The sequence below is a fragment of the Eublepharis macularius genome, chromosome 4 (assembly GCF_028583425.1).
Source record: "Eublepharis macularius isolate TG4126 chromosome 4, MPM_Emac_v1.0, whole genome shotgun sequence".
In the NCBI taxonomy this organism is placed as follows: Eukaryota; Metazoa; Chordata; class Lepidosauria; order Squamata; family Eublepharidae; genus Eublepharis; species Eublepharis macularius.
In genome coordinates, this window is record NC_072793.1 from 58,284,084 (window position 1) to 58,302,554 (window position 18,471).

The following is an 18,471-nucleotide window of genomic DNA, read 5'->3' on the forward strand; positions in this document are numbered from 1 at the left end:
GATAGGCAAATGTGTGTGACTGTTACTCACAATGTTCAATCATTCTGGAACCTCAAGGATTGGCCAAATGCGTGTTTTAAGAAGAAGCAGTTAAAGCCCAAGCATCATTTTAAAAGACACAGATCACATGTTACCATTATACTCCCATTAGTGGGCTGGAGAGGCCTGATCCTGAAGAAATATGGGTATGTATGTGCTCACATACATGAATGTAGTCAGGGCTTTTTTTCTGGGAAAAGAGGTGGTGGAACTCAGTGGGTTGCCCTCGGAGAAAATGGTCACATGGCTGGTGGCCCCGCCCCCTGATCTCCAGACAGGGGAGTTTAGATTGCCCTCCGCACCAGTGGCGCGGAGGGCAATCTAAACTCCCCTCTGTCAGGAGATCAGGGGGCAGGGCCACCAGCCATGTGACCATTTTTAAGAGGTTCTGGAACTCCGTTCCACTGTGTTCCAGCTGAAAAAAAGCCCTGAATGTAGTGTTCCCAACTCCTCCTCCTGCTACTGGAGGACTTGATGATGAGTCAGTTAAAATGGTCAATTGCCAGTTCCATACACCATTTTGACTAAGCCGATAATATCTAACTGCTCACATAACTAGCATTTCAGTCCAACAAAAGTCCCTATTTTTTTTGCGTAAGAATTTCTGTGGAATCTGTTATTATGTTTTGTGAAACAGGTATTTTTCTTGAGGCTGATAAACTTTTTTTTATAAAGCCTTCAGACAGCTTCATAAAAAACTCAGACTTGTCTCTGTACCAAGCTGGCTTGTGCAAACTGCTGCTTTAGCTCTATTGGTTAAGTGTTCTGTGGAAATACACAAGTTCAACAGCTATTGTTCAAGTAACTCACTTCTGACCACAACATAATACTGAACTAAAAGTGTGAATGTTCCATGTCTCTGCAAGTCTTGTCAAATCCAAAATAATTGTGTCTCAAGAAATATTGTTTGAATAGCTTCCAGCTATGAATTTTCTGTGTTTCCTGTTAGTCCACAGTGTATAAATGTGAGAGATTGTCTAGCTTCCCTGAGATGCAGGTAAGTGAACATGAAATGAAGAGTGATGTTATACTATATACCTCTTACGTTTTCTGGGGCAGTGAATACTGACAAATATTGACTTATTTTGACCAAGATGATGATAAAGATTCCACCAGTCATCATTAAAGTTGGCCAAAGAAAAGTTAAGACAAGACCATCTGGAGGGTACAATCGTGTCAAAATAACACTGGATTCTTCTCTTGAGGGGTCATAAAAACAAGGAAATCTCTTGTTCTCTCTGAACCAGTTTGTTATATTTTCCACTTGCTTTTGGACTTGAGTATAATCCTCCAGGTTGCTAGGAATGTAGGAGCACTGCAAGAACAGACACATTAAACAGGATGTCAGTGAATGGCAAATTTTAAAGTCTCTGAAAAAGAAATTCACGTACAGATAAGTTTTAACTTGCCACTGAAATGAGAACAATGTACTCTGTGGGGTCCCATAAAAGAATGATTACTTTCTCTGGTTCTCATGTTCCTGATAGCTAAAGCAGTGACACCCAGAGCAGTGTCTCTGAAGGAAATACTAGAATGTACACTCAAATGTAAACTTTTGTAAATACGCTCTTCAGTATTTGATCACTGAGTGATATCAGGGTGAGCATGAAGCGTTGAAGCAATCAGTGTGTGCTGCTTTTGAAGAAAGTATTAACAATGCAACCCCTATTTATCCAGCATTTGGTTATCTGGAAAACAATCAACTGGCAAATGCTGCTGTCCCGTTGCCCAGTGATGAGTTCACACTGCCAGGCAGCAGCTTGTGAGCAGTGCATCTGGGACCATATTGCCAAACTCTCCATCTTTCCCTGATCGGGAATGGGCACTGCATGAGGTTGCATCACCCCTGTGAAGCCTCAGAATAGATGGGGATCGAGCTCTGCCTCTGGTCTTTCTGGGGCTCAGTCCATGCCATGTGTCACCCTCCCTATTATCATTGCCTCCCAACCACCCACAGCATTGCATGGCTTCGCCCGCTGGCTAAAGTGACTGATAGTCTCCAGCCATGGTCAAGCTTTGGCAGCTTCCATGGCTTCCCACTGCAGGTCTGGTGTTATTCCCTGGCCTTTCTATTCACCCACCAGGGGGACAAGCCTGACTATACTTCTTGACTGGGAGCCTCAGTGTGGGGGGTGGGTGGGCAGTGGAGTCTTTGCTGATTGGTGGGCATTGTCATGATCTTTGTTAATCAGTGTATTCAAGTAACTGGCAAGCTCCATTCTACACTGATGGTGGTTAACAAAGCTTTCACTGGACAAGCATAAAGAACCTGTGATTTCTTCTTCTCTCCCACCACACACATCTTTTTCAGGAGTATTGAGTCCAGGCAAACAGATTTGGAAGTAACAAGTATGGTGGCAAGAGAAAGGTTAAATTATATGGTGAAAGGTCAACATAAATAAGATGCCAAGTAGGTTAAAATTACATATTCATGGGACCTGCCATCCCACCAACTTCCCATTTAAATTGGGATCCTGTTAGAGTTGTTAAGAGAAATTTCATTCTTCTTTACTCAGTTTCTCCCAGAAATCCAACAACTCCTTTCTTTCCCTTTTGTTATAATTTTGGAGTTAGTGTCTAATAAATTCCTTTTTGATCAAAGAGGAATTGGAAGAGAGGAGGGGAAGGACAGGAAGTAGTACAAGGTTTCAGAATTTCACTCTGTAAATGCTCAGAGGCAGGCAGTGGCCGTTTTCACATGCCTGTAAACCCTCCAGAAAATTGCGCAAAACTCATGGCACAATGGTGTCTTCATAGCACGATTTCCCATCATGATCCCATTTAATTGAGCGATGATGTCTCTAGCCCCTTTACTTGCTGAGTTATAAGGGGAAATACGCTGTCTGCACTTTCCCTTTTATATCTCAGCAAAAAAAGGGGGGATTATTTGGGGTTTTTTTGTTTTTAAAGCAAACCTAGACTTCAGAGATCACAGCAATAGATTATTAGAACCTTAATTCCTAATAGCAATTCCTAATAGCTTATAAAATATTCAAAAAGCCCTCCAGGGACATGGGAGAGAAAAAAAGAAGGCTGCAGCAGTGTGAAAAGTCAATTGTATTGTACTGCTGTGCAGGGCCAGCGCCAGAGTTTCTGGCGCCTGCAGCCACTCGTGCACACGCGCGCAGAGCACGCGCACACGCCACGGGCTGTGTGATGACATCATTGTGCGATGACGTCATCATGCAGCGCAGGATAGCTGGGGCGGCACGCGGAATCTGCTCCATGCTCCGCATGCCACCCCAGCAGCAGCCTGACGGCTTCTGCGCCCGGCTGGGGTGTATGGGGGCGGAGGCATGCACAGCGGAGCTGATGTGACTGGGCTGCAGCTGCTGCTGCAGCCAGCCAGCCCCGTGCCACCGCCGCTGCCACCACACGCCCCAGCCAGGCGCAGAAGCCGCGAGCCACTGCTGGGATGGTGTGTGGAGGCTGCTCCGTGCTCCGCACGCTGCCCCAGCAGCAGCCTGATGGCTTCTGCGCCTGGCTGGGATGTGTCGGGGCGGAGGAGCGCGCAGCAGAGCTGGTGTGGCTGGCTGCAGCTGCTGCTGCCGCCAGCCAGCCCCGTGCCACCGCCACCACATGCCCCAGCCGGGCGCAGAAGCCGTCAGGCTGCTGCTGGGGTGGCGTGCGGAGCATGGAGCAGCCTCCGCGTGCCACCCCAGCAGCGGGTCACGGCTTCTGCACCCGGCTGGGGCGTGTGGCGGCAGCGGCGGTGGCACGGGGCTGGCTGGCTGGCTGCAGCAGCAGCTGCAGCCCAGTCACATCAGCTCCGCTGTGCATGCCTCCGCCCCCCGACACCCCCTCCGCCGCCTCTCCAGTGCCCTCACGCCCGAGGCCACCGCCTACCTGGCCTCAATGGTTGTGCTGGCCCTGCTGCTGTGTGAGGAATGAATACAGTGAAATAACTAGATGAGCAGATCCTTAAAAAATTGGCTCCCTGTTCACAACCAGCAAATGGGATGTGAGCTGAACCAGCAAGTGTTCAAGTACCTGTATTTTAGAGTTGTTACAAGTATTAACTGTAGACATTATTTTAAGAGTATAGGGGAAACGCTATATAAATATCAAAGCTCTGTGTCAGAGAAGGAAAGCTATGAAACACTTTGCGATCTCAGTAAATTTGATGCCTTGTGTGTATAACTGTCCGATATGTTGTTGTAAGAGAGTCTACAAGTAATCGTTGGTCATTCTTAACAAATAATTCCAATATAGATGAACAGCAATTGATTTCCCCCTGGATGTTATATTTCAGCTTAGAGTCAAACTCATTGCAGCAATTTATATGCAGTATTTTATGTAATTTATGTACACATTAAAAAATCCTGTCTCCTAAATGTAGGAACTAAGTACTGAGTATCTGAGGGAGAACTGCATAACACTACTTTAAAATAAGTTAATCATAAGAACTCTTGGGCAAACATCTCTCTTCTTAATTGTGCTTGTTGGCCAAGGCAAAATATGTATGCAACTATTTACACTGACCATGAAGCAGTTGTTGAGCTTTCTATTAGGAAAATTGGCTATATTGCTCATTTGTCTAGGGACTTTTAGCTCTGCAATGTAAATAGAATGATTTCCTGCTAGTTTATGAGTTACTGTATGGTATCAAAACTAATCAGGAGATATCTGAATCCAAATAAATTGGTTTGTAAAATGGCTCAACCTAAAAAAATAATTCTTCTCTTTGTTGAAAAGTGTTTCTTTTCAGTGTGTTAGGCCAGCCTTTGGGAAATAGCTGTGTGAATTGAATTTGAAAGTGTCTGCTTTCCTTCTGGATATTGGATATACAGGAATGCACAGTGATACATTTTTTTAAAAAAATTGTGAGCATTTTCATCTCACCTATTTTGTCTGCTAGTTGACCTGTTTGTTGAATTTTACTAACAAATGTTGCTAGTTTTTGGTTGGGGCCAAAGATGAGCACAATTTAAATCTAAGCACTGAGAGCCAAGCTACAAGTGACGCCTGACACAGGTTGGACACTTGTCAGCTTCCCTCAGGTTTTGATGGGAAATGTAGGCATCCAGGTCTTGCAGCTGTAATGGAGAGCCAAGCTGTAAAACCAGGACGCCTACATTTCCCATCAAAACTTGAGGGAAGCTGACAAGTGTCCAACCTGTGTAAGGCGTCACTTGTAGCTTGGCTCTGAGGCACCAACCAACATACCTACTCTGGCAACTTCCTTAATTTCAAATGGGAAGGTGCCTATATGCAGGTTGGTTAAACCACTATCATGTAGGTAGTTTCTGCAGCCTCAGACGTTTAAATGGCTCTCAGCATGTATGTTGGTCCAAATGTTTATGTGAGAACTTGTATCAGAAGATGCCATCGGGGTGATATATATTTCTCACAAAGCATATACATATACCAATGAAGTGCTGCAATTTGCTGCTTGGCCAGATTTTGCAATTAGTGAGATTCCACCAACTGCTGCATAATCAAGCACAAAATGTACATTCTTCCAGAAATTCTACCTTTCATCTGTACTCTCTGGTCTACGTGCAGCAAAACTTGCCTAGGGACAGTTGTCTGACTAGAGTATGTTGTCTGTCACTCTGTGTTACTTAATTTAGTGGTAGAAAACTTTGGCTGGAGGCAGAAATTCCAATGGACTTTTACTTGTGCCCCCCCTCCCCAAACCAGGAATAACATTTTACAGCACCTATACCTCTAGGTTTAGGGCTGTTCCTTCAATTAAATACCTGGAATTAGAGATCTAAAAAGTGTATCTAATGAATGGCACTCAAACCTTGGGATTTCTTGTCCAGGTATCTTCTGTGTAATACAGCATTACCACCTGTCTTATGACAGTCAAATTGACCTGGACTTCTAGGCAAGGATAGCGAAAAATATTCTCCTCTCCAGAGTCCTCATTGAATAAGCAATAGACTTTTTCTTTGATGCTGGCTTTCATCAGTTTGCATATGCTTTCTTTGGTCCAGATGCTGCAAAAACAAATGAGACTTTTTGTGCTGTTTTAAAATGTTGCATATCTATCTCCACTTTCCAGAGGTTTGTGTATGTTTTAAGACCCTACATGTCTGTTTATTTTGATATTTCATATGGCAAAATGGAGTGACATAGAATAGAATTGAAATCTTGTTAATATTTTCAAATGTTGCCTCTTGCAAACTCAATAAAGGGAGTACTTCAAAGGAACACAGATGCTAACATTTTCTGCGAATTCTGTACTGTGTTATGCTATAAACTTAACAAATTCAATGCTGTTGCACTTTTCTGTTCCTTTATAGGCTCTAATTCTATAGTATCTATCATTATCATGTTTTAAAATTTAATATAAATATATAAATTAGAGTGGTGATTAGAGGTGGGCACGATCCAAAAAAAAATACTGATCAAGCTGATCGTGGATTGGCGCCGACAACGATCCCGAATTAACAATACACAACAATCATCTCCCTTTTCCAATCCGTGGATCGTGGAGGCCAAAGTGGAGGGGCATCCCACTGTTCCCAGCGATACAGGAACGGTGGCTGATGCCAGCGGCATATGTGTTGGTGTTTGGCTGTCTGTGTTTGGCCGTCAGAGCTGCCTATCAGGGTTTGCAGGGATGAGATTGGAGTGCCCATGGCTACAGAATACCCCCTTCCCCCTCCCTCCCCTGGGTGTCTTCTCCCAGCTGGTGACTGCTTTGCTGCTCCGTGGTTGGAAGGAAGCCCTGCTGATCAAGGCAAGCTGGGCTTCCATTCGGGTTTCCAGGGTGACAGAAGGAGGGAAAACACAGCTCAGGCATTCCCCTGGCTCCATTGCCAGGGGAATAGATTGCTGGCGCCTGAGTGTCTGGCTTCCCAATCCGAGCACGATCGCCCCAATCCAGCCCCCCTCCTGACCACTGGATCGTTGGCCATGCCCGAGCACGATCCGCCGGGTCCTGATCGCGCGATTGCCATTATCGTGGATTTTTTCGATCGTAATGCGGATCGTGCCCATCTCTAGTGGTGATACTCAGTGGCTCCCAAGCTACATCTGGCTCTTTGACATGATACGTGTGGCTATTCTGGGCACTGTTCCACAATGTGGCACCTGCCCTCCTGTTCAAGAAAAATAAGCAAGGCAGGTGGGTGGCAAGTGGCTCCCACTGTGCAATAGCCACTTTCTCAGGCACTGGAGCATGTCTATGCTACAACCTGCCCTGAGCTGCAGACCCCATACCAGGTGTGGAAGTAAAGGGTCCTCCCTCTCCAACAACCCCGTTCATCTCTGCAGTTTCTGCTCCCCTATATTAGCACATGAGCAGCTGCCAGGAAGAGAGAAATCTGACCATAAAGATGAGATAGTACAACCATCACCACCCAGAAAAAGAGCGAGCGTGCCAGATTAGCGTGGTGGTGGTGGTTTTACTCCCCCTTGCTCCACAACTAGCTTGCTTTCCTATTAGCAACAAAGATGAGTATGGATAACACTTCTTGCTAGTAGAATTGTTTTTTTCTCCAAAAAAGAGGTTTAATGTCCGTAGCTGTTCATGGCATGAGTTGCAAATACTTCTACTGGGCTCGTCAGGCAATTTTTGTGCCGTATCCCGTAAAACTAAAAGATCACACAATGTGATTCATGGAGAGATCTATTTTTAATCTCCCCTTTCAAGTAGCAAAATCCTGCAAGTAGGATTATTGTTTTGGCTTCTGTGTGGACTGTCTATGTACCATATTCTTTCAGGTGCATGGTGGAGGGGAGAGGTGCCAGCTCACTGTTTAGGAATGCTGAATTGGGGCTGTTATGCCATTTAAACTTTTTTCAAATAGACTTAGCCAGCTACTGCTTTAGGACTCAGAATGCACAGACCTACTATTAAAATAATAAGGGAATGTTCCAAATGCTGAAGAAGTCACATTTATGCACACTAAACAATTTGTTACCTTCTGTTGTATTTTGGCACAATGGTGACTCCAATAAAGTAGTACATCAGCGCTGAGCATGCCACCATTCCTAAGCCCAGGAAGAGCGCCCTGGTTTCCCCATGCTTCTGTCCAGCCACCAGCTTCTTCCCCAACATGGTTTATTGTGATGAGACAGGTTCTGTAGTCCTTATCTCTGAAGGGGGGGGGGAAGCCCAATAGAAGTAACATAGTTTATTGTTATTTGAAATACATCCTCATCTTGGAGAACCTGCATAATTAGTTTTGATCTTTTGAAACCTGCAAATATTTGCTTTCCTGAAATTGAAGCTTCAAAAACAACCCAACAACATGCAGTAAACATGCAATACCAATTGTAATTTAGGATAATAATTCCATGTGACTATGTCCCTACTAGGTGTGCTCCTACTGATACACTCCAGGATTAGAAATCAAAAGTCAGATGCTCAGACCCCCTTAGTTTATTGAGGATCCAGTGGTATAGGGCATTGGAGCAGCAGTGGAGAAACCTGGGTTTAAATCAACACTCAGCCCTGACACTCATTGGGTGTTTTCTTTCTTTCTTTCTTTCTTTCTTTCTTTCTTTCTTTCTTTCTTTCTTTCTTTCTTTCTTTCTTTCTTTCTTTCTGTCTTTCTGTCTTTCTGTCTTTCTGTCTTTCTGTCTTTCTGTCTTCCTTCCTTCCTTCCTTCCTTCCTTCCTTCCTTCCTTCCTTCCTTCCTTCCTTCCTTCCTTGGAGGAAGGTGTGGAAAATAAAAATGTACTAAATAAAAAGCAGTATCTATGGATGTGAGACAGCTGTCATGAATTGGCAGTTACTTCTATCTCAGATCGTAACAATAAACTAAACTAAACTGAACTGGCAGTTTATTTGCTGAAGTAATCAGTGATTCATGACTTTATTGCTTCTTGATGAGGCATGTCCATTATTTACTGTTAAGGTACTTGGCTCAACACTGGTAAAACAGCGTGTATGTTTGAAATACAGCGGAGATCATTGATGACAAGTTTTAAGTGTTCACCTACAGTGAGATTGAATACATATTTGTTCTAGAAGGGCATTCTCAGGATCAATTACTTTCAATGGAAGTGATTAATTTAACACCACATAAGATTCTATTTGACTTGGACTGTAAACTTGTGTTTATTTACCCTATGGCATTGTTTATGAAATTGTCCTTGATACTGATTGTACTAATCTTATGCTATGTAATCCACCTTGATTCTCAGTGAGAAAGGTGGATCATAAATTACATAAATAAAATAAATAATAAAAATATGGCTAAAATGACAATTGATAAAGTATTGTGTGTTAAAATTTTGAGGGAGAAGGAAGCTTTCTTAGATCAGCCTCTCAGAATTTGTATCTGACAACAGCAGGAATGAGAGCCATCACATGGGAGAAAAACCCTTGTGAGAAATAATTCCATGTGACCATGTCCCTACTAGGTGTGCTCCTACTGGTAGTTCCTACATCATTTATGCTTCTACTAGGTAGTTCCCACATCATTTAATCAATCACAAGAAATTGCTTACATTTTGTTTCAGCATTGTTTCATTTCTGTACTCGAATTTATGCTTCTTTTCAAATTGCTGTTATACATACCCTATTGCATTTTTATTGAATAGCATGGACTTACACTATTTCACAGAATCACAGAATCACAGAGTTGGGAGGGGCCATACAGACCTTCTAGTCCAACCCCCTGCCCAATGCAGGATGAGCCTAAAGCATCCCTGACCAATATTCATCCAGCCTCTTCTTGAAAACTGCCAGTGAAGGTGAGCTCACCACCTCTCTAGGCAGCTGATTCCACCTTTGAACTACTCCAACCGTGAAAAAGTTTTTCCTAATATCCAGTAGGTACCTTACTGCATGTAATTTAAGCCCGTTGCTTTGAGTTCTATCCTCTGCTGCCAACTGGAACAGCTCCTTGCCCTCCTCCAAATGACAGCCTTTCAAATATTTAAAGAAAGCAATCATATCCTCCTCTTCTCCAAACTAAACATTCCCAAGGCCCTCAGCATTTCCTAGTAGGGCTCAGTCTCCAGACCTCTGATCATTCTCGTCACTCTCATCTGCATCCTCTCAATTTTGTCCACATCCTTTTTGGTGAGGCATCCAGAACAGCACACTGTATTCCAGTTGCGGCCTGACCAAGGCAGTATAGAGAGGGACGATGACTTCCTGTGATTTCAATGCAATGGCCCTTTTGATACAACCCAGGACTGAGTTTGTCTTTTTTGTCACCGCATCACACTGACTGCTCATATTTAGTTTACAGTCCACTCTTACCCCAAGATCTCTTTCACATACACTACTACCCAGAACTGTATCCCCCATCCTGTATTTGTGTTTCACATTTTTGTGGCCCAGATGTAATACTATGCATTTATCTATGCTGAATTGCATCCTGTTCACAACCGCCCACTTCTCCAGAGTATTCAGGTCTTGTTGAATTTTAACTCTATCTTCTTGGGTGTTTGCCACTCCTCCCAATTTGGTATCATCAGCAAATTTAATGAGTAGCCCATTTACCACTTCATTCAGATCATTGATAAAAATATTGAAAAATACTGAGCCCCAAACTGAGCCCTTCGGCTCCCCACTGGACACCTCCCTCCAATCTGATGAAACATCATTGACCACCACTCTTTGGGTGCGGTCCTCTAACCAGTTTCCTATCCACTGAACTGTCCTATAGTCCAGTCTGCAATCTTCCTGTTTACTCCTTAGAATATTATGGGGAACCTTATCAAAAGCTTTACTGAAATCCAGGTAAATCACATTGACAGAGTTCCCACGATCCAGTAAGCTCGTTACTTGATCAAAGAAGGAAACCAGGTTGGTCTGACAAGATCTGTGGGGGACAAAACCATGTTGACTTCCCCGGATCACTAAGTGGACCTTCAGATGCTTAAAGATAAATTCCTTTAAAATCTGCTTTAATATCTTCCCAGCAACAGGTCAGACTGACCGGCCTGTAGTTTCCGAGGTCTTCCTTCTTCCCTTTCTTAAAGATTGGGATAACATTTGCTCTTCTCCAATCTTGCAGCACATCTCCAGACTTCCAGGAGGCCTTGAAGATGATGGACAGAGGCTCTGCAAGTTCTCTGTAAAGTTCTTTGAGGACTCTCGGGTGCACACCATCTGGCCCAGAGGATTTGTATTCATCTAGTGCAGCCAGGTGCCTCTCCACAACCTCTCTGCCAATGTCAACTAGACACCCAGGTGTCCTGTTGTGTCTACTACCATCTCTACATGTGCTCAAGTTCTTCAGGGAGAAAACAGAGGCAAAAAAGTCATTAAGCCTGTCTGCTTTTTCTCTGTCCTCCATCAGAGTTTCCCCTTCCACTCCCGACAGCGGTCCAATTGCCTCTTTTACCTTACGTTTGCTTCTCATATATCTGTAGAAGTTTTTCTTATTGTAGCGAGCCCCCCTGTCCAGACCCAGCTCATACTGAGCTTTGGCTTCTCTGATGGCTGATCTACACTACCTAGTAACCTTCATTTTTTCCTCTTTAGATGTCTGTCCTTCTCTCCATTTCCTGAACATTTCCTTTTTCTCCCTTAGCTTATTCTGGAGCTCTCTGTTCATCCACATCAGTTTTTTGGAGCCCTTACCATGTTTCCGTCTTGCTGGAATAGTGAGGGATTGAGCTTGCAAAAGCTCATGTTTAAGAAGAGCCCACCATTCACTTCCTCCTTTCCCTTCTAGCACACTTCCCCATGGAATGACTCTCATCAAGCCTCTGAGTTCATTGAAGTCAGCCCTATGAAAATCTAACCTACGAGTCTGGCTACGAACTTTCTTGGCCCCCCACAGCAACTGGAATTCAAGGAGGACATAGTCAGTTCCCCCTAAGGCCCTACCACCTTTACCCAATCTACCAATTCTTCCCATATTAAGTCTAGTATGGCCAAGCCTCTTGTAGCTTCCTCCACCATTTGAAAAAGGGAGTTATCAGCCAGGCAGGTCAGGAAGTTGCGTGATTCTTGTCGCTTTGCTGAGCTTGTCTCGCAGCACACATTGGGGAAGTTGAAGTCACCCATAATTATAAGGTTCTGATGTCTGGGTACTCTACCAATCTGTTCAAGGAGGGCTATATCCATTTCCTCTCCCTGGTCAGGCAGGTCTGTAGCAGACTCCAACAACAATACCCTTTGTCCTTCCTCCCCTTATTTCCACCTGTATACTTTCCACTGGGTTGTCAACCATATTCTCCAGAACTTCCTGACAATCAAGCCCTCTCCTCACATACAATGCCATTCTGCCCCCTCTTCTACCCTTCCGGTTTTTCTTGAACAACTCGTACCCATCTACTACCACATTCTAGTCTTGGGAATCATCCCACCAAGTCTCAGTCATTTCTACTATATCGTAGCCCTCTGTTTGCAAGAGAAGCTCAAGCTCTTCCTTCTTATTACCCATACTCCGGACATTGGTATATTGGCACTTGTAGCCTTTAACCTTTGTTTGATCTGCCCTACCCAGGTGGGCCCCACTTGTTATCACTTCTTCATTGAAATCACCATGTTGATCATCCCCTTCCCCTTGCGGCATCAGTTTAAAGCTCTCCTGATGAAGCTCTCCAGGTTCTTTCCAAACATTTTCTTCCCTGACCTTGAGAGATGCAGCCCATCATGTGCTAGAAGGCCTTCTCTAAGAAAACTTCTCCCGTGGTCCCAGAACCCAAAGCGCTCCTGCCAGCACCACCACCTCAGCCGATTCACCTCGAGTATGGTCTTCTCCCTTTGCATTCCTCTTCCTTTGACAGGAAGGATAGAAAATAATACCACCTGTGCCCCCATTGTCTTCAACTGCCTTCCAAGAGCTTCATAGTCCTCTTTAATTCTTGTGATGGTATTCTCAGCCATGTCACTTGTTCCCACGTGAACCAGCACAAACAGGTACTGATCAGTCAGTCTGATCAGTTTTGGCAGTCGGCTTGTAATATCCTGAATTCTGGCTCATGGCAAGCAACACATCTCTCAGAGTAGGGGATCTGGGATGGACATATGATGTTCCATACCCCTCAGCAGAGAGTCCCTGATGACCACCACCTTCTGTTTTCTTCCACTTCCATGTGCCTCCATGTCCTCTTCACTCCCTCCTCCAGGTTTTTGTGGTTCTCCTTCCACTCTCATCTCTGTCATCATCTCAAACACCTCAAAACAATTCTTGACCTCCAATGGACCAGAGTGTCACCTTAGTCCATGTCTTCTGGTTTGTACTGAAGAACTGAGAGGAGGCTCAGATGGGAGATGGACTCTTCCTTCTTCTCTTGGACTTATTTCTTCATGCTTGTGCAGAGCCCCCAGGCTTTTCTTAATAAAATCCTCCCCTTCCTTAATTTCCTGAAGGGTGGTGATCCTCTCCTCCAGACTCTGAATCTTCTCCTCCAAAAGCTTGACCAGCTTACACTTCTAACAAGTGAAGTCTGCCTTCTCTTCCGGGAGGAAAACAAATATGGCACACTCCATGCAAGTGACTGGAAAGGGGCCTTCTGTTGACATCATTGCCTCTCAAGTATATTCCAAGAGTATTCTTCTAGCTGCAGCTCCCTTTCCTTCTCAGAGCCCAGATGGCTGTGATGCGCCTCTGGTGAGGAACAGCCTAATTCAATCAAGAATCACTCAGCAGAGGGTGGGACCAGCAGTTAGCCCCAGGCAAAACAGACACTCTCCAGTTAGTAGCAAATCCCCTCTGCAATCAGCTCTAACTCAGGCAAAAAGACAAACAGAAACACTCACTCCAACCCGCACCACTCTACAGCAGGCTCTACACACCCACGCAGCCCCAAACACTGCCCCCCCCCCACAGCAATCCCCGCAAACTCCCCCAGCAGCCAAGGAAGGCAACAGAAAAAGACTCACCACTCCAGCAGCTCCCCTCCCCTCTCCTTCTCAGAGCTCAGGTTTAATCCACCTTGGGTCACAGTGAAAAAGGCAGACTATAAATAATATAAATAAATAAAAATAATGATATGAAAGTCCTTTGCCTAAGACCCTGGAGAGCTAAATAAGTCAATGGTCTGACTCAATATAAGGCAACTTCATGTGTGCTCAGAAAGTTATAGTTCCCTTGTTTAAATGTTATTAAAATTTAAACAGGATCAGGACGATGCCTGATCCTGGCCCAGTGAAGTGAGGGTGGACATGGAAACTTAAATGTGATGAATGGCTTTTTCTCCTTTCTGGCCTTGCTCCTTTTTCCTTTGGGTATTTATGCTGACTTTTTTTTGATCATGTAATCCATTCTATTACAGCAGTAATAAAATGCTAATGAAATAATTTTAGTAATTAATTGCCTATTTATTATAAAGAGTGTAATAAATAAGCATTTAATTGGTAGCAAATGAATTCCTAGTTGCTAAATATCTATGTAAATAAAAAGCTTTCTGTGTCCGGAATTAAGCTGTGGCCAATGTTTGTCACAAATTGTAGGGATTTTCCATCTGCAGTTAGTTTCTCCGGAGAGCAAATGAGGGTCTGCAACTGTGTAGGGCTAGTCCCTTTTCCATGAATGGCATGGGCTGAGACTTTGAAAAAGGGATTATGAACATACTAGCAATAAAACCCATTGTGGGGAAAAATACAACGGGCTCTAGAAAGGGGAGGGTGGGGAGGTGGGCATTCCCTCCTCCTCAATCACTGATCCTGGCCAGATGAAGGTGAGCATGGTCACCTCCTCTGCACCTGATCCTGGCCAAGTGAAGGGGGGCAGGCATTGTGACCTGCTCTCTGCCTGATCCTGGCCGGTTGAATAGGGGGTGGGCATTGCCTCCTACTCCGGAACTGATCATGGCTGGGGGCAGGGGGGCAGGCATTGCCACCTGCTCCACTCTTGATCTTGGCAGGGTGAAGGGGCGGGACTTGCTGCCTACTCCATGCCTGATCCTGGCCCAGTGAAGTGAGGGTGGGTATTGCCACCTGCTCCACTCCTGATCCTGGCTGGGTGAAGAAGGGATGGGCATTGCCTCCTACTGTGCACCTGATCTCCACTGGGTGAAGTGGGGGGCAGGCATTGCCTCCTGTTCTGCACCTGATCTAAGCTGAGTGAAGGGGGATGGACATTGCCTCATGCTAAGCTCCTGATCCTGGCCAGGTGAAAGGGGTGGGCATTGTCACCTGTTCCACAGCTGATCCTGGCCGGGTGAAGGGGGCAAGCATTGCCACCTGCTTCACTTCTGATCCTGGCTGAGTAAAGGGGGGTGGGCATTTCCTCCTGCTGTGTGGCTGATCACGGCCAGGTGAAGGGGGCAGGCATTGCCAACTGCTCCACTCCTGACACCAGTTGGTTGAATGCGTTTCTGGAGGTCTCATCTGGGCTTTCCTCCACTGCAGCGCTCTCTGGTGGTGCACCAGAGTAGGAAGTGAGTTGTCCTGAATACGCATAGTCTTTTATATAGTAGGATAGAGCTGCCTTATAGTGCCATCTAGGTCAGTACTGAGTCCTCTGACTAACAAGGATTCTTCAGGGTCTCAGGTTGAGAAAAGCCTTTCCCATAAGCTTTTTTAAATCATTTTTCTTGGCTACATTTCCTTTAGGCCAAACCAATCTCAGTAATCAGATATGGAATGTTGAACAATATCTTCAGTTTCTTCTACATATGAATTCTGTATAGCTGTGGTTAATTTACAGAAAAGAAATGGAGATGCTTGGACTTGTTCTCCTGGAAGCCTTTCCACTAATCTCTGGCATGTGAGGAAACTTAATTAACATTGCCTGTTCAAGAGCACTGCCATCTAATCCAAGTTAACTCTCAGAGTTAAGCTCTTGACTTGCTAGTTGTCCCCCATCACTGCTTATCTGGCTGGTGTGGGGCGGGGGGAGGTGTGGGGAACTGGTTGACAGTATGCACTCTGCCCAGGAGGCACACTGCCAAAATCGGTGTGCACACTCCTGTGTCACTGGAAAATGATGTCATTTCTGGTGCAATGCAGAAATGATAGGTCTCACCATGGGCCATTTCTCTAAAAATCAGCCTCTGGTGTGACCTGTCGTTTCTGCATTGCATTAAAAATGATGTCATTTTTTGGTGACATGGGAACATGCATGTGCGATAATTATCCACCCAGCCTCATCCCATGGTTTGACCCCTAGGGGACCTGCCAACCCTGGGAACATATGTGGGGTTAAATTATGGCACAAATGAATCCCTAAAATTGTGCCTTCTAGGCTGTAGACTCCATTGCCATCATTCATGCATTTATGGAACCAATCATGTTGCTGTTAGATGTCTATAGCCATACTGATTCTGCAAAGTTTATTCTGTTGATATGGGATGGTTGCATGAAAATTCATTTCTAGTGTTTGTATGTGTTAGCCTGTTCATACAACAGATGCAACATCAGTATCATAAGAAAAATGTATGCAGTAGTGACATATTTGGTACTTGTGAGGGAGTGGAGGGTATGTTTGTTAATATTGAGGTAAGTGATGCTTACCAGAAATGCAACCAGGAAAGACAAACTTTCACAGAGTATATTAACTTTACCCACCGTCACTTTCTCAGAAAAGGATTAATCTATATTCACGACATATCATATGACTGAAACCAATCTTTAGAGGCTAATGTTCTGGTTAATTACAAAATTGAAGATGCTGTGAAAATTAAGATGTCATACATAAGAAAAATTTAAAAGATGTAATTTTAATTCTAGTCTCTCCCCCTCTGTCACAAATTAGACTGTAATTTTGGAAGGGGGGGTTACAGGAATCTTTTCCTTTTTCTCTCTTCTGTTATGTTCTCTTGGCAGTTGTTATAAAGTTTGGTATATTTGCTCTCTTGGTAGGTTACCCCAATGCTGACCATATCTAAATATCTGCAAACTTTACTGAAAACAAATAGGATTGTGGATATTAAATGCATCAAGACCTTTAAAACAACTAGCTGCTGAAGCAAAGAATGTTCCTTAAAACAAAAACATTGTCCCTTATAGTATTATCTACCCACTGTGTCTTTCACAAGGAATTAACATCATGACTACTAAATTATTCAGGTCATTTGTTCCGGTTCCTGTATGGTTTAGATTAGAGACAGGAAATACATTTCTTTTTATGACTTTGTCCATCTTTTAATTTTCTTTTTATAATGCTTCTGCGCAATCTGTTGCATATTTATATAGAAGAAATGGTTCAAGAAATCTTTTTTTTTTCTTGGTAAATATACATAGAACTACCCTGGATCACCCAGAGGAAGGGCTCCACTCCTTCAAAATTAATACTTACGATCTTTGGGGGATTAGCCGGGTCCTTGCTTGCAGATCATGACATAGTTTAGGCTTTTGACAGGTCGCAGTGAATGAAAGGCTGACAGCCAAGCAGCAAATCCACAGCTCTGCAAATATGTTCCATACAACTTCCTTGCAACGATTGCTGGAGCTGGATTTTAAGCTTAGCTCCCTTGTTATGAGATTTGTGACCATAAATGGTAAGGTATGGAAGTATTGCAGTCTTCTAAAGATTAATTGCTACAGGGCGGGGATGTACAGTGTCATAAATAAATTAATTTAAACTAGTAAGGCCATCTTCACTTTTGCTAAAGGAATACAGTGGGACAGTAAAGATGTCCACTAGGAAATCTGTTTCGTATACTAAACAAATAGAGGCAGTGGTTTTTATCCCTAAAACAGGAGGGGGGAAATTCTGTAGCCTCTCTTTTACAACCAAAATATAACTTTTAAGCTGCACCTGGTTTTTTGGAAAAATAGATCACTGCAAAATTATGTCCTAATATTATTTTATACTTAATAGATCTAACCACATTATAATTTTTACATTACATGGATTTCAATGGGCTCAAGGTGGGGTAACTTTGCATAGGATTTAATTCTCATGTTAAAAAGTCCATATGGTGTACACTGACAAATGCCTGAAGTTTTCACTGACAAATGCCTGAAGTTTTCACTGACAAATGCCTGAAGTTCTGTGCTGGTAACTCAACTCTTAAGTGTGCAGCAGCCTGACTTGCATTGAGACAGGGGCACACACAGTGCAGGGGCTTAAGACTTCCCCTGTGCTGTTTCCCAAACTTCATGATACACACATTTTCCCAGCAAGGCAAATGGGACTCCTAAGGCTGCTTCAGGTCAGGAAAAGAATGTGGAAGTGGGAACACCAGGCTCCTTCCAGGCTCCTTCTCACCATGTGCCACTGTTCTATTCCCTATCGTGTCTTCCACATGCCTAGAAATTGAGTTCCTAGCATGGAGCTCATTGTAGTGGCCACATGTCTGCTGTTTGGAGGGACTTGGTAGCTTGGTAGAAAATGAACTTGCTGATCCTGTAGAGATGGAATCTCATTATGCATTATCTGGGATTCTTGCTTTTGCTCATGTATTTGGACTTGTAAGACACAGAGAGGAGGAAAGCAGCTCATGTCAAGAGAATGGACTTGACAAAAGAATGAAATAATGCACATATTCCTTGGTCAAAGGTTTTTGCTTAACACAATTTTTGCACTTATTAAATCCTGGCAGCCACACTCTTGTCCTAGTTAGGGGAAAGGTGTAGTTGTTGCTGAATCTTTCTAATAAGAATATAGATCCAGA

At 43.9% G+C, this 18,471-nt stretch overlaps 1 protein-coding gene across 1 annotated transcript; it reads right to left on the bottom strand.

The window, feature by feature from the left end:
- Nucleotides 1-446: 446 nt before the first annotated feature.
- On the bottom strand, nucleotides 447-17,268 carry KCNMB1 (potassium calcium-activated channel subfamily M regulatory beta subunit 1). The gene is made up of 5 exons (XM_054978197.1): nucleotides 17,151-17,268; nucleotides 13,793-13,869; nucleotides 7,917-8,091; nucleotides 5,789-5,984; nucleotides 447-1,354 (listed from the first exon to the last, which is right to left on the bottom strand). The coding sequence occupies exons 3-5, from the start codon at nucleotides 8,051-8,053 to the stop codon at nucleotides 1,070-1,072; spliced, it is 618 nt and encodes a 205-aa protein (XP_054834172.1). The 5' UTR covers nucleotides 8,054-8,091; nucleotides 13,793-13,869; nucleotides 17,151-17,268; the 3' UTR covers nucleotides 447-1,069.
- Between the last annotated feature and the right edge of the window lie 1,203 nt (nucleotides 17,269-18,471).

What these genes read in the sequence shown, in the direction of transcription:
- KCNMB1 (XM_054978197.1), bottom strand. Translation starts at nt 8,053, where the DNA reads ATGTTGGGGAAGAAGCTGGTGGCTGGACAGAAGCATGGGGAAACCAGG. An exon ending in GTGCCAAAATACAACAGAAG is followed by an intron (nt 5,985 to 7,916) that starts GTAACAAATTGT and finishes TTGTTTTTGCAG; the next exon opens with CATCTGGACCAAAGAAAGCA. An exon ending in CCTGGACAAGAAATCCCAAG is followed by an intron (nt 1,355 to 5,788) that starts GTTTGAGTGCCA and finishes CTGTTCTTGCAG; the next exon opens with TGCTCCTACATTCCTAGCAA.